Source organism: Xenopus laevis, chromosome 8S (assembly GCF_017654675.1).
Source record: "Xenopus laevis strain J_2021 chromosome 8S, Xenopus_laevis_v10.1, whole genome shotgun sequence".
Classification (NCBI taxonomy): domain Eukaryota; kingdom Metazoa; phylum Chordata; class Amphibia; order Anura; family Pipidae; genus Xenopus; species Xenopus laevis.
The window spans coordinates 80,161,078-80,188,008 of record NC_054386.1 but is presented as its reverse complement, the minus strand read 5'-3'; the positions used below and the strand labels follow the sequence as shown (position 1 = coordinate 80,188,008).

General features: G+C 37.8%; 1 protein-coding gene across 4 annotated transcripts in view; it reads left to right on the top strand.

Annotated features, from left to right (window-relative positions):
• The first annotated feature begins 1,662 nt into the window (after positions 1 to 1,662).
• The window catches only part of gabbr1.S (gamma-aminobutyric acid (GABA) B receptor, 1 S homeolog), a 64,754-nt gene continuing 39,485 nt past the window's right edge, over positions 1,663 to 26,931 (top strand). For 2 of the 4 annotated variants that reach the window (XM_041575200.1, XM_018233187.2), the window contains exons 1-5: positions 1,665 to 2,020; positions 16,160 to 16,267; positions 16,499 to 16,574; positions 17,188 to 17,391; positions 19,996 to 20,184. In XM_041575200.1, the coding sequence (XP_041431134.1) occupies positions 16,499 to 16,574; positions 17,188 to 17,391; positions 19,996 to 20,184 (469 nt within the window). In that variant the 5' untranslated portion in view covers positions 1,665 to 2,020; positions 16,160 to 16,267. Of the gene's footprint in view, positions 2,021 to 16,159; positions 16,268 to 16,498; positions 16,575 to 17,187; positions 17,392 to 19,995; positions 20,185 to 26,931 lie in introns of all 4 variants that reach the window. The other 2 variants (XM_041575201.1, XM_041575199.1) reach the window with 2 other exon arrangements.

Sequence of the window (26,931 nt, the reverse complement as noted above, 5' to 3'; positions counted from 1 at the left end):
GTCCTTCATTAAATACTCTCTGTCAAATTCCCCATGCATCTTTCCATTTTTTAGGGGGGGGGTATAGAGAGAGGCTGATCCCATTTTATATATAGTGTCACCAGTTTATGGTGGCATAAAATATGTTTCACCTTGTTTACTAAATGATATACATAATTTCCCAAACTGCATGTGGAGATTAAGGGTGGTGACACACGCAGGGGTGATCCTGGCCCCTCCGCCATCTGAGGCAGCAGCAGTTGCTGCTGCCCCCCCCTCCCCCGGAAATTCGCTCTTAAAGTATCAGGAGCAGCATTTTTGGCGCCCCTTGTACCTAGTGGGGCACTGCTGCCTGAGGCAACAGCCTGAACTCGCCTCATTGGTGAAGCACCCCTGGACACACGCTAAAATTCCAGGGGAGATTAGTCACCCAGCGACAACTGTCCTCTTCTTCGGGTGACTTATCTCGAAAAGATGGATGTTGCTCTCTGGGTCCTCAAAGCAGAGGCTTGGAAGTATGTTTTAAAGTGGACCTGTCACCCAGACACAAAAATCTTTATATTAAAAGTCTTTTTCAAATTAAACATGAAATTCAATTTCTATTTTTATTAAAGCATTCATAGCTCATTAAAAAATCCCAACTGTCAATCAAATATTGTCTGCCCCTCCTGACAATTACTTTCACTTTCCATTCAGCACTTCCTAGATGTCACTGTTGCTCTCCCGATATTCCCCCAGTTCTCATAAACATGTAATTGTGTAGCCAGGGCATGGGGATGGACATTGGGTCCCCCCTGTCTGGTGCACAAACAAGAGATGATACAAGGCTTGTCTTAATGACAGTGTCCACAAAATGGCTCCTGCCTGCTTGCTATAATTATGAGTTCCCAGACTGACGGAAACAAGATTCAAATAATTTTTATAGTGTAATTAAAGTTCATTTTGCTTAAATAATGTGTTTTTTGGGTGACAGTATGTTTGGGTGACAATATGTTTTTTTGGGTGACAGGTCCCCTTGCATAAAAACCAAGTATAGTGCCCAGGGCCGTATTTATATATATATATATATATATATATATATATATATATATATATAGAGGGAGAGAGGCCACCGAGGGTCTGTGCCTAGGGCGGCACGGTTTTGGGGGTGCCTGTTTCTTCTGATTTTGTTTTTTAAACCCTTCCCACCCTCCGCCATGGATTTCCATATGAAATCTGGTGATGGAGGTGTGGGGTAGGGGGTCCGAGGAAGACTGCAGAAGGGACGTCACACGCACATCGCGTTGACGTCACTTTCGCTGAACGCATCGCGGGGCGTCTTTGGAGCTCAATACAGCCCTGATAGTGCCAAGTAGAGTCTCCTGTAGGCTTCCAGTCCACATAGGGGCTACCAAATCACAGCCCTTATTTGGTATTAAGAGTGACTTTTTCATGCTTGTGCCCCAAATATTTTTATGTTTGAATATGGCTCACAGGTAAAAAAGGGTTGGGGACCCTTCTCCCTCTCCTCCCCAGAGTGCATCTGGCTCCCCACCTAGGGCTGTCTGTCTGTCTGTTTGCCCATCTCCTCTGCCCCTTTCTCTGCGCCCTCTCTCTTCCATCCGCCTTGGTACCCGCCTGTCTCTCAGTGGGAGGCTGATGGAAAGAGAGGGGGAGGGCGAGAGGGAGGAGACAAAGGAGAGGAGAGACAGATACCAGAGAGGGAGGGCGAGCTATGGATGAGACAGCTTGAGACAACCTGTCTGCCTTGCTGTTGTACGGAGGCCTGAGGTACAGGCCGAGACTGAGTGCCGGGCAATGAGCGTGTGGTGAGGGCAGAGAAGGGCAAAGGGGAGAGGCTGTCATTGAAGCCAAAGCTTCACGTGCCATGAGACAGACCGGCTGGATATTGGGCTAAAGAGACCGCGAAGGCAAGAAAGAGACACCGACGGATGCAGGGAGTCAGTGACAAGCCAACGTGAAGGCGTAACTTTCAGAGGCCATAGTGTCGGAGAGAGAGAGAGAGAGAGAGCATCCTCCATCCCCACCCAAGAGCAAGCAGGTATATATATATATATATTGTATATTCATAACCCTGATGCCTTCTGCCCTCATGACTCCTGCACCCCAGGGTCACACGCAGCAGCCTAATAATCGCATGTCTCGGAAGTGTCAGCCAATCGTGAGAGGATGTGCTACCCGGCGCTCACCTGCCATGTCTGTGTATGTTCCGCTCATGATGTACATACATGTTCCTACCCGCTTCTCTTCTCCCTCAGCCACGCTAATAGCGGCTTGTGCTTATTGTAACTCAGGGACGGATACAGTGAGGTAAACATTGTCCGCTTGGCCACACCATAGATATTCTGCAGCATCTTACTGTCGCTTTATACCTGCCTGTGGGACAATACTCACAAACACTTGCTATAAGTCATTATGAAGACTTACAGGCTGAGGCTACATGGATAAGTACACATTCACCCACATTTAGGGGCAGATTTATCAAGGGTTGAAGTGAATTTGAGGGAATTTTCGAAGTAAAAACATTCGTAGTAATTTTTTGGATACTTCGACCATCAAATAGGATACTACGGGGCACATTTACTTAGGGTCGAATATCGAGGGTTAATTAACCCTCGATATTCGACTGTCGAAGTTAAATCCTTCGACTTTGAATATCGAAGTCGAAGGATTTACCGCAATACGCTCGACCGAACGATGGAAGGAAAAATCTTTCGATCAAACCATTCAATCCTTCGAATCGAATGATTCAAAGGATTTTAATCAGGGGCGTAAGAGGAAGCAGACCCTGCGCCTGCAGTGGGGCCCAGGAGGTATAAGGGGCCCCATGAGGCCCTAATTAATAAACCATTACAATATATATTGGTAAAACAGGGCAACCTCTCAATATGTTGGGGCCCTAAAATTAATTTGCTGTGGGGCCCAGTAACATCTAGTTACGCCACTGATTTTAATCCATCGATCGAACAATTTTCCTTCGACCAAAAATTTGTTAGAAAAATTTGTTCCCCATAGGCTAATATTGAGGTTTGGTAGGTTTTACTTGGCGAAGTAGGGGGTCAAAGTTTTTTTTAAAGAGACAGTACTTCGACTATCGAATGGTCGAGTAGTCGAACGATTTATAGTTTGAATCGTTCGATTCGAAGTCGTAGTCAAAGGTCGAAGTAGCCAATTCGATGGTCGAAGTAGCCAAAAAATCATTCGAAATTTGAAGTTTTTTTTATTCTATTCCTTCACTCGAGCTAAGTAAATGTGCCCCTACGACTTCGATTCAAAGTAAAATCGATAGAATATTCGACCATTGGATAGTCTAAGTACTGTCTCTTTAAAAAAAAAAACTTTGACTTCAATCCTTTTGCCAAATTAAACCTGCCGAAGTGCTATGTTAGCCTATGGGGACCTTCTAGAGCATTTTTCTACGTTTTTGGAAGTCGAAGTAAAATCATTAGATCGATCGCTGAAATCCTTCGAATCGTTCGATTCAAAGGATTTAATCGTTCTTTTTTACTTCGACCGCAGGATACCCAAATTCAATGAAAAAAACACCGACTTCGATAGTCGAAGTATTCCAATTTGTTGGTCGAATTTCCAAGTATTTTTAACTTCGAAATTCGACCCTTGGTAAATCTGCCCCTTACTGTACATACATTATCTTCTTTCTGTCTGGACAAGCTGTGCATTTGCATGACCTGCGTGAGCTAATAAGGTACCACACCCAAATGGTCTCCAGTAGGTGAATACACTAATAAATATACACGCCTACACCACATGCAATGCAAAATGTACTTTATTCCCAATCGGAAACATGGATATACATACACAGCTGTGAAATATGTGTACACTACTGTCATGGGAAATTTTATTTTTTTCCAAAAAGCATCAGTTAAAGCGGACCTGTCACCTACACATAAAAAGTTGTATAATGAAAGACCTTTGTAAATGAAACATGGAACCCAAATTCTTTTCTTCATTACAGTATCCATACTTGTTATAAAGGTGTTTAAATATCGGAGCTGTCAATCAAATATTACCCACCCCGCCTATGGGGTGGGGCAGGCAATTACTTTCACTTTTTCACCATTCAGCAATTTCTAGATGTCACTGCCCTCCTTACATTTTCCCATCCCTCCTCACACTCTATAATTGTGTAGGGCACTGCGCTAGGCATTAGGTCCCCCATTCCGGTGAATACACAAGATTTTGGGGTGATAGAAAATTTGTCTTAACAACAGTGTAAACAAAATGGCTGCTGCCTGCTTGTTGTGATTTTGTAATTCCAAGACTGAAGGAAACAAAATTTAAACAATAAATACAGCGTAAGTAAAGTTTATTTTGCTCATACTTGATGAAAGGGAATTTGGAATTATTTCATAGGGTGACAGGTCCCCTTTAATAGTGCTGCTCCAGCAGACTTCTGCACTGAAATCTGTTTCTCAAAAGAGCAAACAGATTTTTTTTAATTTAATTTTGAAATCTGACATGGGGCTAGACATATTGTCAGTTTCCCAGCTGCCCGCAGTCAGTGTCGGACTGGACCACTGGGATACCAGGAAAACTCCCAGTGGGCTCTCTTGATTTAAACTATTTAGTTTATTTCATTGTCATTCCCTATTTCTTTAAGAGGGGTAATAATGGAAGAATAGAGTATAGTATGTAAAGATAAAAGAGTAGGAGAATAAAGAGGTTGAGTGAAAAGAGGAAGGAAAATAGTTTGGAAAGTGGGCCCACGCTCTAAAGTTTTCTGGTGGGCACCTGGCATCCCAGTCCGACACTGCCCTCAGTCATGTGACTTGTGCTCTGATAAACTTCAGTCACTCTGTACTCCTGTTCTGCAAGTTGGAATGATGTCACCCCCTCCCTTTCCCCCTTAGCAGCCTAAGGGCAGAGACACACGCTCAGATTTGGGGAGATTTAGTAGCCCACCGATTAATCTCCTCTTCTTTGGGATGACTAATCTCCCCGAACTGCCTTTCGTCTACTAGAATGTAAATCGCTGGCGGATGGAACTCGGAGTGTTTCGTTTTCTGAAGTTTCCTTGTGGGCGACTTTGGAAAATGAAGCGCACCGATTGCCATCCCGCCTGTGATTTACATTCTAGGTGGCGGGAGGCAGTTTGGGGAGATTAGTTGCCCCGAAGAAGAGCAGGAGATTTGTTGCTGGGTGACTAATCTCCCCGAATCTGAGCGTGTGTCTCTGCCCTAACAAATGAACAATGGGAAGGTAACCAGATAGCAGCTCCCTAACACAAGATAACAACTGTCTGGTAGATCAGCACTCAATAGAAAAAGCCAGGTCCCACTGAGACACATTCAGTTACATTGAGTAGGAGAAACAGCAGCCTGCCAGAAAGCAGTTCCATCCTAAAGCGCTGGCTCTTTCCAGCTGCCTACACACCAATATTACAACTAAAAAAAAAATACACTTGCTGGTTCAGGAATTACATTTTATATTGTAAAGTGAATTATTTGCAGTGTAAACAGTGTAATTTAGAAATAAAATCTACATCATAAAAATCATGACAGAATCCCTTTAAAGGGGTTGTTCACCTTCCCAACACATTTTCCAGTTCAGTTGTTTTCAGATTGTTCACCATAAACAAAATACTTTTTTTCATTTGCTTTCCATCTTTAACTTTTTTACAGTTTTCCCAAAATATAAGTTTAAAGTTTAAAGGATAAGCAAACCTTTAAAACAAGTGAATGTAAAATTGATGAGAGTTCAATTCTAAGCACTTTTGTAATTTACATTCATTATTTATTTTCGTTTTATTTCGTTTTATTCCAGGATATTAATTAATTAATGCTGTTAATATGAATGAATTTTGTTACAGCAGCGCCACCTGCTGGTCATTTTTCCACCAGTCTGACCACCAAGTAGTCAAGGAATTTGTCAGGAGGAAGAAAGAGGCTGCTCTGATCTTCTTCTGCTTTGAGAAAGGTTTCTAATTTTTTTCCTAAGTAGAAGAACATCAGAGCAGCCTCTTTCTTTCTCCTGACAACTTCCTTGACTACTTGGTGGTCAGACTGGTGGGAAAATGACCAGCAGATGGCGCTGATGTAACAAAATTCATTCATGTTAACAACACATGTATCCCTTAATATCTTGGAATAGAAAATAAATAATGAATGTAAATGACAAAAGTGCTTAGAACAGCACTCTTATCAATTTTACATTCACTTATTTGAAAGGTAGACTTATCCTTTAATGTTTATGTCTCTAGTGTTTCAGTCTGGCAGCTCAATGATCCAGGAGCATATTCTGAACTGTTATAATTTGCTACATTTAGTTGATATATTTAGTTGATACATTTCTCAGCATTATCATTGGAATATTAGCAACTATTGTATAAATTGTAACAGTTGCCTTTAATGGAATTCAGGGTCTGTGATCCCCCCCTCCCAAAAGGTGAAAATTTAAACTTTACACTTCAACATTAGAAAAAAACAGCCACAAATAGAAAATAGAATGTAATTGGAAAAGGTCTTTACTTCTGGTGATCTATCTGAAACCAACTGAACTGAAAAAAGTGAACAATGTGGGCTCCATGTGGGGAGTGTTTCATATTTTAAAATGATTTAATAAAATTATACTTTTTATCTTAATATACATGGAGAAGTACAATCAGGTGCAATGAATACCATGTTCCAGAATGGGGACATAGGAAATGTTTGTCTCTGTGAAACACAAATTACTAGTAGAGTGATCATAGGGTGAAATTTCAAACACATATTTGCTTTTATCTTGTGTTTTTTGCCATAATATTTTACTAGTTTGCTACTGTGCTTAAATAGCAAATAGTTTGATAACATTATAGTTAGCATGTTGAAGACCAGTATAGGATTATGCAACAAAATGCCCAGTAAGAGAATGGTATATGGAAAAAGGGAACCTACTGTATTTTATTTTGGCTCTGTCTAAGCTTATATTGCCATATGTGTTTTGCACAATGTTCAAGTATTACACATTAACAAATAATTATTTGTGAGTCAGTGAACTGAAACTTGGTTATTTGAATAGCTGGTTCATGCCTCTGGCAATACCTCATATAAACAAGCTGCTCCCCAAAAAATAATATTGTGTGCAACAAAAGTTTTAGCTTCACCAGCCATGGTATCAATATGGTAAAGGAGAATTCATATTCAAAGTATCTAATAAAGTACGCGTGGTTAATTCAGGATGTTGGGTGGTCCAGAAGAAATGTGGCAAAACTGTTTCCAAGGTTAAAAAGACTTGTAGCTCCAGACACCAGGTTTTATGGTGCTCTGAGCCCTGTATGGTGTACTATTAAAAAACAAGGGAAAGTTGTGCTCACCACTATTTTTTAAAACCATTAGGCGGGGGTGCAATGAGGGTGTGACCACAAAATACATATAGTCAACTACAAGAGATCCTCTGCACTCAACCCATTATCAATATATTTAAGACAGAGACATTTTGTGCATACTGCTACTAAAAAATGCCTTACCCTTTAAACAACACAGGGATTGTTTGTCCATATATTGCAATATATTTAAGCTGGCCAACTACGTCAAAGTCATCCCATATCTGGCCAGTCCTACGCTTAATTTTCATCTGATTCATTAAGAATTCAATTGCTTAATTATACATTTTACAAAGGGACTAAGTTTTACCTGCAACTTACTAGCTGCTTTCAAAGTAAAACTCCCAAACTTGGCTGCCCTTTTATTAGACACCAGTGGGATCACCTGACTATAGCTGGGAGGGGTGGGAGCTACAACATGGAGCTGGTCACTGCTCCTGTATAACTATAACAAACAAGGGAAAGTTGTGCTCACCACTGTTTGTAGTTCCCACCCCTCCCAGCTATAGTCAGGTGATCCCACTGGTGTCTAATAAAAGGGCAGCCAAGTTTGGGAGTTTTACTTTGAAAGCAGCTAGTAAGTTGCAGGTAAAACTTAGTCCCTTTGTAAAATGTATAATTAAGCAATTGAATTCTTAATGAATCAGATGAAAATTAAGCGTAGGACTGGCCAGATATGGGATGACTTTGACGTAGTTGGCCAGCTTAAATATATTGCAATATATGGTGTACTATTAATACATGTATGGGATCTGTATTAATATTACATCCTTTCTTCCATAGCTAACCATTTAAAGAAGTTTACTAAAAGGACCAGTTACATCAAAAAATTCAATTGTTTTAGGGTCTGGCCACATGGGCAGATTTGGGGAGATTAGTCACCAGATGACAAATCTCCTCTTCTTCGCGGCGACTAATCTCCCCGATCTGCCTTCCCCTGCCTTCCGCCGGCTAAAATGAAAATCGCCTGGAGGCAGGCACTTGGATCGCTTTGCCCGTATTTGCCTCACAAGGAAACTTCGGGCGATTATCATTTTAGCCGGCAGAAGGCAGAGGAGATTTGTTGCCTGGTGACTAATCTCCCCGAATCTGCCTGTGTGGCCAGACCCTTACAAATATAATGCAATGTTGCCCTGCACTAGTAAAACTTCTGTGTTTGCTTCAGAAACACTGCTATTGTTTATATAAATAAGCTGCTGTGTAGCAATGAAGGCAGCTATTCAAAGGAGAAAGGCTCATGTTACACAGCAGATAAGCTCTGTAGAACATAATGTTATCTGTTATCCACTATTTAACCTGTGCCATATAGACTTTTTTCAATTTCCACCATTGCTACTCAGCAGTTGTATGTATAAAAAATAGTAGTGTTTCTGAAGCAAACAGATAAGTTTTACCAGTGCAGGGCAACACTATATGATATTTTCATTACTTTAAAACACTTTAATTTTTTGGTGTTACTGTTCCTTTAATTGCACTAACACAATCCAAATGCAAAGTTGTGCTGATTGTCTTTTTCTGATTTTGATATTATATGTTCTACAATGCATTGTATATTTATTGCTGCAAAGAAGCACCTGACAAAAATCAATTCTGTGTATTACCTTGTTCCATTATATACAGTAGTTGTTTCCTAGGTACTACTTTGTTTTAGTTAGTGATGCTCTGAATCTATCATTTTTGAATTCAAACTAATACTGAATACGACACAAAACATTTGACTGAACTGAATTGTAACCATTATATTTATATTTAAATCTGAGAACAAAAAAATCTTTAATTGTGAACAAAACTTTGTTGCATTTAGTTGTACAGAGCTGTAAAATAACATGACATGTTCCACTGAACACTTTGGGGGTGTATTATTAAAGGGATACTGTCATGGGAAAACATGTTTTTTTTTTCCAAAATATATCAGTTAATATTCTGTACTGAAATCTATTTTTCAAAAGATTTTTTTATATTTAATTTGAAATCTGACATGGGGCTAAATATATTGTCATTTCCCCATGTGCCCCCAGTCATGTGACTTGTGCTCTGATAAACTTCAGTCACTCTTTACTGCTGTACTGCAAGTTGGAATGATATCACCCCTTCCTTTCCCTCCCCCCCAGTAGCCCATCAGCAGAACGATGGGAAGGTAACCAGATAACAGCTCCTTGGTAGATTTAAGAACAGCACTCAATAGTAAAAATCCATGTCCCACTAAGACACCTTTGTTTACATTGAGTAGCAGAAACAATAGCCTGGCCTTCCATCCTGAAGCACATGACCAGAAAAATGATCTGAGATGGCTGCCTACACACCAATATTAAAACTAAAAAAATACACTTGTTGGGTTAGGAATGAAATTTTACACGGTAGAGTGAATTATTTGCAGTGTAAACAGAATCATTTAGAAATGAAAACTATACCATAAAAATCATGACAGAATCCCTTTAACTTTTAGCACTGAGCTTTGCTGCAATTCACAGCAAAACAAATGGGAATGTTTTGCAGAGATCATAGTTTTTACCTTCAATTGTGTTTTTTTCAAGTATAAATACTTTAAGTTTCAGGGGCAAAGAAACCCCTACAATCACAGCAAAATCCACAACTGAGAATATGCTTATTTGTCAAAAGTTAATAAATCAGCCCTGCAGGATTCAGTCTACTCCAAATCCTGCAAAACTTACTAGTATTGGGCTGAATTCCAAACCAAATCCTGCAAAACTTACTAGTATTGTGCTGAATTCCAAACCAAATCCTGCTTAGAAATAATTGAAAAATACTACTGTACAGGTCTCTGTAAACTTTAAAAGTTCTTTAGTGCTTCATAGTTAAATAATATATATATTATAAATAATATATAATATTATATAACAATATTATAGGATAGTGGCACTACCGTAGTTCACAATAACTGTGTATATAAAGAATTCTATAGATAAAAATCCTATACATAAAATATATAATATATATTTGTGCTAACAAGTGCATTTTGTTTGGGCAGAAAGAGCCATATTTGAATAGGTTGTGTCGAATATAAATACAATGCTTATAAGGAGAGTACTGGCCGGGTATGCCCTTCCGAATTACAAGCTCTGACAGGTACTAACACTCCACCTGAATTTACAGGGCACAGAAAAGTTTTCTTCAGTTAAAAGGTCACTTTCACCGTTAGGAGAACTAAAGCTTAACTAAAGAAGTAGCTAGAAATGTTGTACATTATGTTTTGGGCTTCTGTACCAGCCCAAGTCAACCACAGCCTTTTAGCAGTAAAGATCTGTGTCTCTAAATATGCCCCAGTAGCTTCCCATCTTCTTTTCTACTGATTCACTGCACATGCTCTGTGCTGCTGTCACTTACTGAGCTTAGGGACCCACTCACAATATACAGTACACATAGAATAGAAATGTCACAATATAAGGCTGATTAGTAATTAATGCAGATGCAGAATGCAAATAAATAATACATGGCAGCACAGAAACCAGTGCAACTAGCAGCAGAATTTAATTATCTCAGCCCTGCATCAGTTTATATTACAGACCAACCTCATTTTCTGCTTGATAATTTGTGACAACCCCTAAGCTCAGCTTCTCAACAGCTGCTCAGAGCCCACTGAGCATGTGAGTGTCACAGACACTTTCCAAGATGGTGACCCCCTGTGACAAGATTGAAGTCCTGGATCATTGCTGCTATTGAGAAGATGAAACGTTACACTGGTGCCATATGTTTAGTATATAAAATATGCGATTTTTTTGCCATATTCATTTTTAGGGTTTAGTTCTCCTTTAAAAACTTCTACATCACAGAGACTTTTCCTCAGAAGCTAGTAGTCAGGGGTGAAATAATGCACAGGCTACCCAAGGCTATAGCCTGGGAACCCAGTATGATCAGGGGCCCATCTAACTTTATATTATTATTTCTATTTTCTTTTGAGATTTCTTTTTATTTTTACTGCTGGTTCCAGTCGGGCACACCTGCTGGAAGAAGAAGACAGACAAGGCACGCGTGTGCACACAGACACGTGCAGGTCTAGTGATATAACCGTTGCACGTCAAACCTGATTCAGTGTAGAGCGTTCAGGTGCACACATACCTGGATCCAGTGTTTCTGATCCTCCTGTTTCATTCTGTAACCCTTGTTTGTTTATTGTACATCCCTCATTTGATAGGATATTGAAAAGTGCTGGGTAACTTGTTGATGTTGTATAAGTCATGATGATGAAGGTAATAATTCATCATCATCATCATCATCATTTATTTATATAGCGCCGACAAGATACGCAGTGCTTTACCTTAGTTATAACAACAGGGAATACATGGTGGATAACAAACAAGGGTTACAGAGTACAATTAGGATTAGAGGGCCCTACAAATTAGAGTTTACAAAGAAAAGGTTAGGGTACAATTAGGATTTTAGAAACAATTTGTGATTTTTGATACAGCAATGATTGATTAATTAAGGTACATTGAATAAGCTTCTTTAAACAGGTGAGTCTTTAAGGAGCGCTTGAAAGTTTGGAAAGAAGGAGAAAGTCTGACAGCTCGAGGCAGAGAGTTCCAGAAAAAAGCAGAAGCCCGAGAGAAGTCTTGTAGACGAGAATGTGCAGAAGTGATGAGATAATAATTAACCCCAATGCTAAAGGGAAAATAGTAGAAGTTCCAAACAATTGTTACATGAATGTTTTTAAACAAGCTCATAGATCCCCTTATGATTTAATGAATTACATCAGTCCATCTCTTGTGATTTTAACCTGATATTTACATATTTATATTTCATACATGCATTAGTGTCTTTCAATTGATTACTATTGCTACTACCATCTAAGTGATATTATGAAATTATAGCATTATGTGACTTTTTAATTAATTAATTAACATATGTATTCATTTAATTTGATTTTATTGGTGGCGGTTATATATCGTTTGTCTGCAGGGAGTGATCTGGCTTCTGATGAAGTGACTAATAGGTCATGAAACGCGTTAAGCCTGTCTCACCCTGCCTGCCCTGTATGTGGTGTTTTTAAATGGATCAATAAAGTTATTTACGATTTTAACCAAGTTTGGCTGCATCTCCACACTCTATCTCAGCGCTATGATCCTATGGTGCAATTCGTGATTTTATGAGTGTGTTTTCCCGCGGCCAGAGTGGATGTGAGGAATCGGCTCTAAGTTATGCTACTTCTGCTCATTTCTTTTTGGATGCATGTGTTTGGTGTGTACCTTGGATGTACTGTATAGATCCCTTATAGCTATGTATCATTACTGGCTTTTATAGCACTATCCGAGGGGGCAGGTTGTGACAAAACTGTACTAGAGTTATGTCCACAGTCGGACTGGTCTGTCGGGATACCGGGAGAGAAGCTGGTGGTCCCTGGTCCTGGTGAGCCCCACTGGCCCAAAAACAGTGCCAGGCACTATGGAGCAGAGGGGGACCGAATCCAAATTCTAATTTGCATATGTGAATTAGGTGTGGGAAGGGAAAGCACGTGACTTTTAGTTTTAAAACAAGGAAGTAAAACATTCTTTTTCCACTCTTTCTTTTTCTGCCTCTAATTTGCATATGCAAATTAGGATACGGATTTGGTTCGGTATTCAAACGAATCTTTCACGGATTTGGGGATTCGGCCAAATCCCAAATAGTGGATTCGGTGCATCCCTAAAAAAATATATATATATATATTTTTATATATATATATATATAAAGTCCTTGGGTTTTCTCCGCACTCCAAATAGAAGTAAATGACCCAGGTGCTACCCATAAATGGAGTAAAATAAAAATATTTGTAGATGGGTGCACACCAGGAACGTTTAACACCAAGTTACTTAAAACATACTTTATTGTAGAAAATTATAAAAACAGGCCTGTTTTTATAATTTTCTACAATAAAGTATGTTTTAAGTAACTTGGTGTTAAACGTTCCTGGTGTGCACCCATCTACAAATATTTTTATATATATATATATATATATATATATCAGGAATCTCCATACAACTATACATATTAGGTATGCAAACACCAAGTCAGTATTTTCATGGATACAATATCTAGTATGAAAAAAAAGTAATTTTTTTAAGGGGCAGATCTATCAACATTATAATTTTTTACTGCAATTCGAGTTTTTTAAAGCAAAAAAAAAATCACCACCTACATTCACCATTTACATTCATTATTTATTTTCTTTCTATTCGAATATATTAAGGGATACATGTGTTGTTAACATGAATGAATTTTGTCACAACAGCGCCATCTGCTGGTCATTTTCCCACCAGTCTGACCACCAAGTCGTCAAGGAAGTTGTCAGGAGAAAGAAAGGCTGTTCTGATGTTCTTCTACTTAGGAAAAAAATTAGAAACCTTTCTCAAAGCAGAAGAACATCAGAGCAGCCTATTTCTTCCTCCTGACAACTTCCTTGACTACATGGTGGTCAGACTGGTGGGAAAATGACCAGCAGGTGGTGCTGTTGGAACAAAATTCATTAATATTAACAGCTTTAATTAATTAATATCCTGGAATAAAACAAAAATAAATAATGAATGTAAATTACAAAAGTGCTTAGAATAGACCTCTCATCAATTTTAGATTCACTTGTTTTAAAGGTTTGCTTATCCTTTAAGGAAATAAAAAAATATAATTACTCTCTTAAAATGGATTCTATGGTAGATTGCTTTCCTGTAATTCTGAGACTTCTGGATAACGATTGATCACACACCCAGCGGCTTGACTTGGGAGCTTCAGGCCACTGCCAAAATATCTACTGAGGGGGTCCAGCCTCATGGGCCCCCTCCTAACCTCCTCGTGCTGCACTTGTGTGCATTTCTATTTTGTACTTCTAACTGTTTAAAATGTGGTTATTACAGCTGTTGTCATAAAAAACACCTTTACTCATATGCATGGTGGTATAACACAGAGTAAACTTTTAATTTATGCAAAGCAAGGTATACTTAATATATTGTACATGCCTATGTTGAATTATTTTGGTTAATCTTAATTTGATCCTGACAACTATATTTTTTTGCTATACTCAAGTTTGCATTGTGTTAATTTTTTTCATAACTGCGCCTTTTGTTTGTTAAAGGAGTTGTTCAAATTAACAATTGGTTTTATTTTTTTTATTCAGCAGCTCTCCAATTTGCAATTTCAGCAATCTGGTTGCTAGGGTCCAAATTACCCTAGCAACCATGCATTGATTTGAATAGGGATATGGAATATGAATAGGAGTAGAAAGAGGAGCAATAAAAAGTAGCAATAACAATACATTTGTAGCCTACAGAGCATTTGTTTTTTAAGTGGAGTCAGTGACCCCTATTTTAAAGCTGGAAAGAGTCCAGAGAAAAAGACAAATAACTCAAAAACGTTAAAATATAAATAATAAAGAGCATTTGCAAAGTTGCTAGGAATTGGACATTCTATAACATACTAAAAGTGACCTTAAAGGTGAACCACCCCTTCAAGGCTATGACACACCATCTTTTTAAAGAAATGCATTTAGCAATCTATTATTCAATAGTATTGTATTCTAAGTCTTGAATGACCTTTTTGTCTTTGTATGGCCATGCTAACTCTACCTTATGGTCACACTGCTCACAAGTAGGCACATATGGCTGCCATAGGCAGCCATTTTGGATCCTGCATGCCTGCTGAAAAGGGATTAGGTTATTATCAGGCATGTGCAGGCTTTAGGCTGTTAGTTCTGCAAATGAATTAGTTGAAATCTGAAAGGAAGTTATTTAAACGTACGGAACTTACGGTATTTTGAGTGAAAGGCATAAGTACAGTTCCATTCTACCTACTAGAGAAATCAGATAACTAGACACTTTTATTCTGAAATACCAATTCAAATTGATATAATTTATAATTGCACTTTTATTGTCCTTTTAATTCCAAAACCGTACCTTCATTTTTGTGAAAATACTGTTTTGTCATAAAAGCAGGAAAAACAATCTACTTGGTAATTCCTCTTCCACACCAGCTTCTCTACCACAAGCCCCTCAAAAGGCCAGATTTCTAATTAAGACACATAATAATAATAATCTAATAAGAACTGAAGAATCTGGTGCATAAATATATACTTATATTTATTACACTGTCAAAATATCATACCTAGTGACTGGTCAGCCTACTATAAATATATCGATTAATAAATTACAAATACTTCCCTCAATGAATAATTCATTTTGTTCTAAGTTAGTCTGTAAAAGAAACAATGAATAAACCAGTTCATCCATGGACTGTGAGTGAAGTTAAAATGGTTAAAAAATTCTAAGATGTTTATAGTGCTGATCAATCAACCACCTATTTGGCATGACATTTAAATTGTTTATCTGTATTAAAGGGAGTTGCTCACTTTTAAGATAACTTTAAGTATGATGTAGAGAGTGATATTCTGAGACAATTTGCAATTTGTTTTAATTTTTTTTATTATTAGTGGTTTTTGAGTTATTTAACTTTTTATTAAGCAGCTCTTCAATTTGCATCTTAAGCAATCTGGTAACTAACCAAATTATCCTAGCAACCATGCATTGATTTGAATAAAAGACTGGAATATGAAAAGGAGAGGCCTGAATAGAAAGATGAGTAATAAAAAGTAACAATAACAATATATTTGTAGCCTTACATAGCATTTGTTTTTTAGATGGGAGTCACAGTGAAAGCTGCACAGAGTCACAAGAAGAAGGCAAATAACTATAAAAGGGATGCTTTCAGCTGCTATAGATTGGTGCTTTATACTTGAAAAGTATAAAGATAAGAAAACTTTACCATGATTTTATGCAGCCAATCACAGATCCATGCATGTGTCTAACTAAAGAATTATATATATATATGAAGAATTAAAATATACCATGATTCCTAATTTTGATATATTTTTGATACTAGGTAATGTGACCTCCCTTCATCCTTTGGATAGAGCATCATGGGACATAAAGCACTATAGGAAGTGAACAGGCTTTGAAGTGTGGAAAATACAAGACAAAAGTAAAAAAAGTGAGTTTATTTATAAAGTGTCTATTCTAATTTGTGCAGCTGTTTATGCGACCTTCTGGTAGTCAAAACTATCACTTGACAGATCTTGGGTATAACTTGTGCGGTAGGCCTCTTTCTTTGGTTTGTTCTGATGTTTCTCCATTCACTTGTTCTTCTTATGTGTTGTGAGTCCCTATTATCTTCAAAAGGTTTCATGTTCATTACATTTTTTTCTTGTGTTTGCATTTCCAGATGTGCTGCAGTATCACTCTTCTCTTTGCTTTATGGCTTACTCCAGTGTTTGGATCTAGTGAAAGTAACACAACAGGTATGCGGAGAAAAGAAACAATGAGACATGCAGTTACCTTGCTGGAGAATTTAACACAGCATCTTCAAGTATGGAGGTTAATGCAGCACACAATACTGTAACTTCAGTCAACCAATGCAACACCATATGATTGGCTCTTTGCAGACCAAGTAAAAGGATACAAAGATTACATTTAAGAGTGTCGCTGAGAAGAACATAATAACTTGGATGAGAAAGTAGGGAGAATGAGAGGAAAAAAGTGAGGAGAATTAGGGGGCACATACAGACGGAAGTATAAAAGAAGACTTGTTAGCAAGTGAAAAGTAGAGTACAGGGAAAGGAAGGGAACGAAGTGGGAATAACAGGAAACTGGAGAAGGTAGAGATTACAGGGAATTTGGGGCATTGCATGAGAGGAGGCAAGTATTGAATATTGAAATCTGAGAATTAGAATATAGAAGTAATGAAACGATAGAAAATAGAAATTGAAAAATAAGAGGAGTCATGAAAATATATATACTACCACTTTATACCTCCATTTAAGATAGAGAGGGAATGAATGAAGTCATCTGGAGAGCTAGAAATGTTTAGGGTACCATCTAATTTCTGTGTTCTTTTTTTAACATGAATTACAGGCTGCCGTATCATACACCCACCACGTGATGGAGGGATACGTTACCGAGGTCTGACTCTCTCTCAGGTTAAAGCAGTTGAGGTCCTTCCCGTGGATTATGAAATTGAATTTGTTTGCCGCGGGGAGCGTGAGATTTCTGGTCCTAAAGTTAGAAAGTGTCAGCGGAATGGAACGTGGACAGATATGGACAAGCCCAGTCGATGCTGTAAGTATTTGCTTTAGTTAAGGTCATTTACATCAGTACAGTAAGTACAGTACAGTACTAAATAATGTATCATGTAAATTCCATATATTAAACTTGCACAATACCCTATTAAATAGGTTGTTCACATTCCACCAATTTTTCAGTTAATTTGGTTTCTGATTTCACAAATTGTTGATGAAAATCTGCACCTGGATTACTGAGCTGTCAGACTAAAACACCAGAGACACGAACATTAATCTTTAAATTTAGATTTTGGCAAAAAAACAGTAAAAAATAGAAATAATGGAAAGCAACTGAAAAAAGCCTTTATATCTGGTGAACATTGTGGAAACAAGTGGACTGAAAAAAAATGTTTGAAAGGTGAACAACCCCTTTAATTACCATAATATTTGTGCAGTTCCCATGCAGCATTATAATGTCAAAGTGGCAATTTAATGGGAAAGTTCACCTTTAAATTTGTCATTACAGTGTCATAGCTAGACCAGTTATAAATAAGTTTCATTTGATTTCACTTTTTATTTTGCGTGGTTTTTTTTTTTATCTAATAACCTTTCAGTTTTTTTAACTTCCACATTTCTGTTGCACACACCTGTTGTATTAATTTTGGGGATATAGTTTTCCTTTAATGCAGAGGTCAACAACCTTTTATACAAGTGAGCCACATTCAAATGTAAAATGAGTTGGGGAGCAACAAAAGTATGATAAAAAGTTCCTTGCCAGATGCGGGGCTGGTTGGTTGCACATATGCACAAACTGCGCCACCCGCCCCCCACTCTTGAGTGCGTACACGAAATGCTGATTGCGGTATGCATACACGAATCGACACGCGTGCATGCACAGAAGCCCCCAAATACACAGGCAAATAGAACAAACATCAGAGAGAGTGGACCAGACATGGGGTAGGGCGTCCTAGGCACGTGCCTAATCTGCCTACCCCTAGTTCTGGCCCTGCCTGGGGGTACCTAATAAGGGCTGTGATTGGCTATTTGGCAGCCTCTACATGGACTGGCAGCCTATAGTAGGCTCTATTTGGTTGTACACCTTGTTTTAATGCAACTCCAGTCAGGAATTTAAAAATTAGCAATTGCTTTGAGGCCAACGGGAGCAACATCCAAGGAATTAGTAAGCAACACGTTGCTCACAAGTCACTGGTTGGGGATCACTGTCTTAATGAATCGGATGAAAGTGAGTGTAGAAAATGGCCAGTCCTACAGTCAGTTGGCCAGCTTGAATGTATTGCAATATATGGTCAAAAAAAAAAAGGGGAGGACATTTTTAATAGCTTAAGGCACAAATTGTATCAATGTCCTTAGAATATTTCTAAGGGTAAGGACACACGAGGAGATTCAAGTTGCCTGCGCTAATGCACACACGGTGATGCATTTTCAATAGTTGCCCAAAGTTGCCTCAGTGAGGCAATTTCAGGCAACTATTGCATCGCCCTGTGTGCATTAGCGCAGGCAACTTTTCATTGTAGCCTATGGGGAAAAACGCTGAGGCAGTTCAGGGAGATAGTTGCTCAAAAGACAAGGAGATTAGTAGCCAGGCGACAAAATCTCCCTGAATCTCCTCGTGTGTCCTTACCCTAATGGGTTGAGTGCAGAGGACCACTTGTATTTGTCTGTACAAAATGAAGGTTCAGCTATTCATTTAATTAATGTGTAGAAAGACCGTATACTGGCCATTTCAGGTTTTTATATTTTTTGTTCTGAGGCTTTAGGGGTGGAATTTAGCCTATTAACAGAACTCTGTCTGTTAATTGGCTCATGTGACCTAACATGTATAGTTTGTTTGTGTGCACCATGAATCATAGGATCCCAGGGGGTGGCCTTTATTTTTTTAAAATGGCAATTTTCTATTTATAATTAACCAATGGCACATACTACTAAAAAAATAAATTATCATGAAAATGGTTTATTTACTTGAAAAAGGGTTTTACATATGAGCTGTTGAGCATTGATGAGCATTGATTTTAATAAGAGACTGGATGGGAGAGGCCTGAATAGAAAGATGAGAACTAGAAAGTAGCAATAACAATACATTTGTAGCCTTACAGCGCATTAGTTTTTTTTTAGATGGGATCAGTGACCCCCATTTGAAAGCTGGAGAGAATCAGAAGAAGAAAGCAAATAATTAAAAAAACACAGAAAACAAACAATGAAGACCAATTGAAAGGTTGCTTAGAATTGGCCCTTCTATGACATACTAAAAGTTAACTTAAAGGTGAACCACCCTCTTTAGGTAGCCACTTCAAGCATTTGCACCAACATCTCTAATAAAAACCTCCATAATTTGCCCTTCAGTAGATTGCACCCATGTGTTCTTTAAGAGAAGTAACGTTCTTTATGGTGAAATATGGTAAATACCCCTCCATCCCTGCATTTACTTTTATAGAAACTGCAGATGTCCTTGTTCTTCTACCAAGCATTCAAACATTGCACTAATTTGGTTTGAATCCTCTTAATAAAGAAAGAAAGAATAGATAGTGGCAAAAATCTGATTACTACTTGGAGCCTGCTCCCCATGTTCCCCAATTTTTATTCATAATCCAAAGGTATTTTTCTTCTATTATAATTTTTCTCTCTCTCTCTCTTTTTTTTTTAGTACATACCTGTTCCCGTATGCACTTAAAGTTAGAGAATGGACGAGCCGATGTAAGAGGGATGGGCCGTGTACCATTGGAGGGAACAAGTGTTCAGTTTGCATGTGATCCAGGCTTCCTACTTGTGGGTTCCAGTCACAGTCTGTGCACCAAGACAGGAAAATGGGACCATCCAAAACCAATATGTCAAGGTGAGAACTAGATATATATACGAAATATATATTTGATGGCCCAGAGCAAAGTGATTATATTTATGTTTTTGTATTGGGGAGAAATAATGGCTACAGTATTTTAACTGGGGAAATGGGACTAAGTTACCAGTCAGAAGAGAAGCACTGTCTAGAACAAGAGGGTGGGCCACCACACTAGAACAGGAAGCTATGATATAATATATGATATAAGGTATGAGTTTAAAAAACTTATTTTTGAATTACTGACTGGCTGTCATAGGTTTTTGCACTAACGCACGGGGAGGTAAAAATGACAAGAAAAGTCAATAGGTGACAGAGAATGGGAGAGGGACAAAACAAAAGAAAGCCAAAAACATGAATTGATGTAAACCTATACAGAGTGGTCCTAGGACTATTGCAATTCACATGCAGTTTTGGGCTCCGGTCCTTAAAGGCATACTGTCATGGCAAAAAACATTTTTTTCAAAATGAATCCGTTAATAGTGCTGCTCCATTTCTCAGAAGAGCAAACAGATTTTTTTTATATTCAATTTTAAAATCTGACATGGGGCTAGACATTTTGTCAATTTCCCAGCTGCCCCAAGTCAGCTTCCAATTTCCATGACAGTATCCCTTTAAGGAGGACATTAATGAGCTAGAAATAGTGCAGAGATGTGCAACTAAATTTGTAAGAGGAATGGAAGAATTAAACTATTAAACTGAAAGGTTCGGCTTTTTTTCTGAAAAAGGTGTTTGCGCAGGGACATGGTTACTCTTTACAAGTATGTTACTTAATTTGAAGCAGCACAAATGGCAGTGAGGTTGTGGAATACCCTGCCTGTTGGTGTTGCAATGACATATTCTATTAATCCTATTAATATCCAAGGCTGTATTGATCCTGAGATATACAGTTATTCTAGTATAGGTATGTGTATACAGGTATGGGATCTCTTATCTGGATACTTACAACAGCTACAAATTATTTTAAGCAACATTGACTCTTAAGAAAATCATTTAAAGAGAAGGAACATTGAGTTATAAGCAAATAAATGTATAATCGTTCACTGTGCATGACCGACCATTAATGTAACAATAAATGGATGATTTTATCACAGTGTGCTAAAATCAGTCATTTTAAAAGAAGAAATCTGCCAGTGTATGGCATGGGGAACTGTGCCAATAAGGCGAGTTGAAAAAAATCTCATCAGACAGCAACCCTGAGCAGATTACCAGAGGCACCAGAGGTACCTTTAAGAGTTGAATTTCTGTTTTTTCCAGTCTTTTCTAGTTGCCAATAAATTAATATCACCATTAAATAATAGTAAATAACTGAGCACATACATCCTATCTCAAATGAATGTCAGTTACATTCATTACGGAAGTACAAAAGACATGAAACCATATAAGAAAGTACTGCATCATTAATAAAAATGGGAACGTTTACCAATGAAAAGAAAATGCTACCGGGTAGAGGTTGACCCATGAACCTCAAATCTTATCAAATTTATCCGATACTGCTTTGGCTTCATAATTAAGTTTTATAAATGGTAACATTTTATTGACTAGGTTAATCTATTGAGAAACAGTAGATGAACTGGGTTTCGTCCATTGTAGTATAATGGCTTTTTTGGCATAAAATAACAGTGTTCTACACAATATACAAGTTTTACTTTGCGGCAAAATCTCATCCATAATACTAAACAAACAGGATTCACGTAAGACTATATGGGGAATAGCAAGAGTATCATTTAAGATTTTCATAATCCCTTTTCAATATATCACAATCATAGGATATAACCATACAATGTGAAAAAAATCTCCTTGAGAGGATTGACAATGGGGAAAAGCTGAAGATCTATTGGGAAAACATTAACTTAACATTACAGGAGTATAATAAAAGAGATGCAAATTTTAAAAATTAATTAATTTATCTCTTGAAGAAATTAAAAAATTATAAAGTAAATCTTTCGCCATTTATATAGAGCTTATATTTATATGATCCACTCATTTGGCAATGTTGCCAAAGTAGCATATCTCTCCCCGATATGCCCACATTGAGGTGGGCAATATCGGACTTATCTGATCATGGGCCCTAGGGCCTAACGATTGGTTCATATTGCTCCCAATACCAACGGTCAGATGCGGCCGCGATCCGACTGGATTTTTAACCCTGGTCAATTGACATCTGGCCGAATTTCAGCCAGATATCGATCGGGGTAGCCCGTCGGAGGGACTCATGTATGGCCACCTTAAGAATAGGATGATGGAATGCACCGAATCCACTATTTTGGATTCAGCCGAATCCCTGAATCCTTCGCAAAAGATTCGGCCAAATACCAAACCAAATCCTAATTTGCGTATGCAAATTAGGGTTTGGAAGGGAAAAACATTTTCTACTTCCATGTTTTGTGACAAAAAGTCATGTTATTTCCCTCCCCATCCCTAATTTGCATATACAGATTAGGATTTGGATCTGGTTCAGCCAGGCAGAAGGATAAGGCAGAATACGAATCCTGCTGAAAAAGACTGAATCCTGGCTAAATCCCGAACCGAATCCTGGATTCGGTGCATCCCTAATTTCAATCAGGTATAAATAAAAATGAGTCTCTAAATGCTTGTTAATATCGGAATCAATCAATGTGATGTGACCTTGTGTAAATTCTATAAATTGTGGTAAAGACTTAAAAGTTCAATTTTCCAAAATATGTCCTAATGTATTAATACTAAATTTAAGCCAATATATGAAATCAGATTGAGAACGCAAATGAGCAAAATGAGAATTGCCACATAGTGGTTTATGCGGAGCCAATAAATACGGAGTTACTTTCCCAAGTTTCCTCACATTTTGCCAAGAGCGGTAAGAAGCTTGTAACAAAGGGGGAAGTGGTTTGAGTCTCTCAATTATGACTTTGGCTGTAATAAAGATCGTAAAAGCATATTTGGGTCATGTGTGTTAATGTGACAGCTGAGCTGCTAAATAATACAAATATAAATCCAGAAGTTAAAGACCTCCTCTTTCTAGGGCGGCTGTCAAAGAGTTCCATGAAAATCTAGGTTGTCTGCCTGCCTATAAAAATGAAGATAGCATTCCATTAACTTTGTTAAAAAAGGATTTAAGAATTAAAGTGGGTAAATTACAGAAGAAAAAAAATAGGAAAAAATAAATAATAATTAATTCTACCACAAAGAGTGATAGAAATGCCTGCCTTGAAGCAATAGTGCAAGCGAAGTGCATGATCATTGAATCAAGGTTAAGATTTTGAAATTGAGAGTGCACTAAGGAAATTCCCTAGATAATTAATATCATTGTCCCAAGCTTATGGAGTTTTGAACGGACATCTATAGGCATCATTTGGGATTTATCCCAATTGATGTGTAAACCAGAGTAGGAACCAAATTCTTGAACTCATTCTAGAACCTTTTGTAATGAACCATGCGGATAAGCCCAAAATAATAGTAAGTAATAAGCATAGAGGACTATTCATTCTTCTACAGTTTTAAATTTGAGTCCTGTAAGTCCCATAGAATGACGAATTGCTATCACCAAGCCTCTATAACCATAGCAAGGAGTAATAGCACTCACTGCATTAGCGATGCGGCCCCTCCTGGATCTGCTCCAACACTAAAAGTTGAAAAGTGGAAGGGGGTAGGCGGCTTCATGAAATGCTGCTGAGTCAGCAGAAATAGCATTCATGAGGTTTCCTCTATAAACCACATTGGAAGCATCCCAACAAACAGATGCACTAGATGTACCTCCATTAATTTCCCAATAATCTTGAAAGTTAGCCTGATATACAAAGGGGTTGGCCAACCACAAAGGGCTAAGTCTCCATAAGTTGGTAAAAGATTTAGAGCCAATCCTTAAAGTAAGTAGCAATGGAGAATGATCAGAAAAGGCTCTGGAGAGGTGAGAAATGCCCTCAACAATTAATAAGGTTTCTTGAGAACCAAATGCAAAATCTGTTCGTCATAGAGTCTGATGAGTATCATGACAGGAGTACTGAATGGAGTCTGGGTTTTTCCACCTCCATAATTCTGTAAGGTTCATACTAGCTGCCCAAAGTGCCATAGGAATAGGCTTTGTGGTTTTGTGGTGACAACTTATCTAAATATGGGTACAAGGGAGAATTAAAATCACCCATAATACATAGAGGTGCTAAAGGTAATGTAGCTATTTTAGTAAAAACCAATTCCATTCTGTTTAAAGAACAGGAGAAGGATTATATACATTTACAATTTAAAATCTCCCTTGTAAATCTACATATACACAAATATTCTCAAACATTATATTCTTATGAATTAATACTGAAAACAAGGTGAATGATAGTGAAGGCCAGCCATAGTTTCTTAAGGGCTAAAAGTTTAGAGCCCACTAAATGGGTTTCCTGAAATAAAAGTATTGATGGAGAACATTTTTCTTAAGATAAGGAAAAAGCTGTGCTCTCTTAAATTTTGAATTTAAGCCCCTAATGTTCCAGGAACATAAAGTAATGCGTGACATTTCCTAATGGTTTCCTAATAGTGTGCTAACTAAGAAATACTAACAGCTAAATAGTTACTGGAGTTACTAAAATCTAAATTTCCTTCTCATGCCCAAATAATAGAAACAAGGTGTAAAATACCATGACCTATTGAATGCAATCCAGTAGAACTGTTGGAAAACCAGCAATGTATCAATTCGTAACTTTTTCCCCATTACATTTACAACTAAGTTAATTAAAATTACATAATTCATCAGAAACTGATGCAAGGAAATCCGGTAAGTCATCTAACCCTGAATGTATAGTGTTGTACTGAATAATTCCAACACCCCCAATCAACTACAGTGGTTGTATAGGCAGATAAGCAGGTGAAAAGCTTCTGAAAGCCATCAGACTTCCTCTTTGTAGTGCTTGTATACAGTAGCTATTTGAAGGAATAAGTGCAAGCAAAGTGCTAGTATACTTAATTTGGGCAGTTATACATTTTAAGAGCCACGGCAAACACCATCAGAATGGATTAATTTCTACAGTGCCTTCAGTAATTTACCCACCCCACCTACATCTGTGGCTGGATTGGTTCACTTTACTGGCCGTCAAGATAGCTGCGCTCTGATTGGAGAAGCCACAAGAAGAAAGAAAAATCCACCTATGGCTATGGATATGCTTTTTAAAGTGAAACAGAAAGAATTGAACAAAGGCTATATAATGCTAAGCTGTAATAAGGTAGATGACGATCTATAAAGGCAAAGCATGTATTTATCATTGTGGTTTATGGAACTTTTGTGTAAAATTACAAGTGTCAGATAATTATTTTAGAGCACCCTGAGGCTGAAATCTCCCTGTCTGTATATAAAGTGTATTCAGCCTATAGCAAATATTCCCTCCAGAGTCTGTTTTGATTCACATAAGGTATTCATGATCACAGTAAAGCAATTTATGTGAACATCCTTGACCCTTTGTCCCTGCATAAAAACTCTAATATAAACATGTAGTGAATTCCAACCAACACCCTAGTAGTGGCACACATAATCATTAGTGTAGAAAAATCTGTAATTTTGTATTTTTACCAACTGAGGGCTCTCTTGTATATCTTTATAAATGAGTAGAGGAGTAAATATCTCTGTATTAGCATTCTAAATTCTTACCACCAGAGGTCACAATTTTGTTTTTTTATCTTCGAGAAAAAAACTTTGCCAGAAAAATTTACTGCATTACCTAAGAATCACGAACGTTGGAGTGCAGCAATATATAGGAAAGGTGCAAATTACTTTTACATAGGCTGTTCAGTTTAAAATGAAAATAAATTTTCAGTTTATTTGTCTTTTAAGGCCGTTTTCGACTGGTTTTGATTTTTTTCTTGTTGAATTGTTTATTTATTTTCCTGCTGTTCTCCACAGACTGGAAGATGAACAGCGGAGGGCTGCTATTGCTCTTCTGAACAGAAGCATAATAATAAAAACCAGTGTAGAAAAATAAGACTGATTTCATGTACAACAAACCGCAAAGGGTTAATTCCCCTTGGAACACACACAAACGCCAATGTACAGGTTATGTTACTCATCAGTTCATTAGGTTACAATAAGAAAGTCATTGTAAAGTATGTAGCGTTAAATCATTTCATTGCCTCAGACATATAACCTAGACATTGGGTCAAATTCACTAAAGGGCGAATTTTCACCAGAGTAGGCTCCGGCACACTTCGTGCCACTTCGCCAGGCGCTAATTGCGTCTCTGTAGCTGAATGCTGGCGAAGTTTTGCTAGCGTTAATTCATCAGCACAACCATTTCATAGCGAACTTTGCTAGCCTAGCGAAACTTTGTTAGTACTTTGGTCAATTTGAATAGAGCGGGTACATATATGTCATATAGACAGCTTTATTAGAGTTGTTAGTGCAAATGCTTGAAGTGGCCACTTATTACAAATGTCCAAGGAAGCATAATAATGACAAACGAGATCCCCCTAATGCCCTAGACATGAATCCTAAAACAAATGTGACATGCCCTTCAAATGTTTAGAAAAAAAATGTTAAAAAAATCTTTAATAGTTAAACTTTTGAAGTCAATCCCGCTTCAAAATATGAAAAAACAGCATTTTTTAGAACTTTTATAACTTTTCAGCATACAGGATATGATGTCACTGACATAAGATTGAGGAGGATGTAGCTTCATCTTATCAGTTTGCCTGGTCCAATGTGGCTAAGGAAATTCTGGCGAAAGAGGTAAGGTTCTGTAAAAAATTCGCACTTTAGTGAATTTGTGAACGATCATTCACCTGGGAGAAAATTTG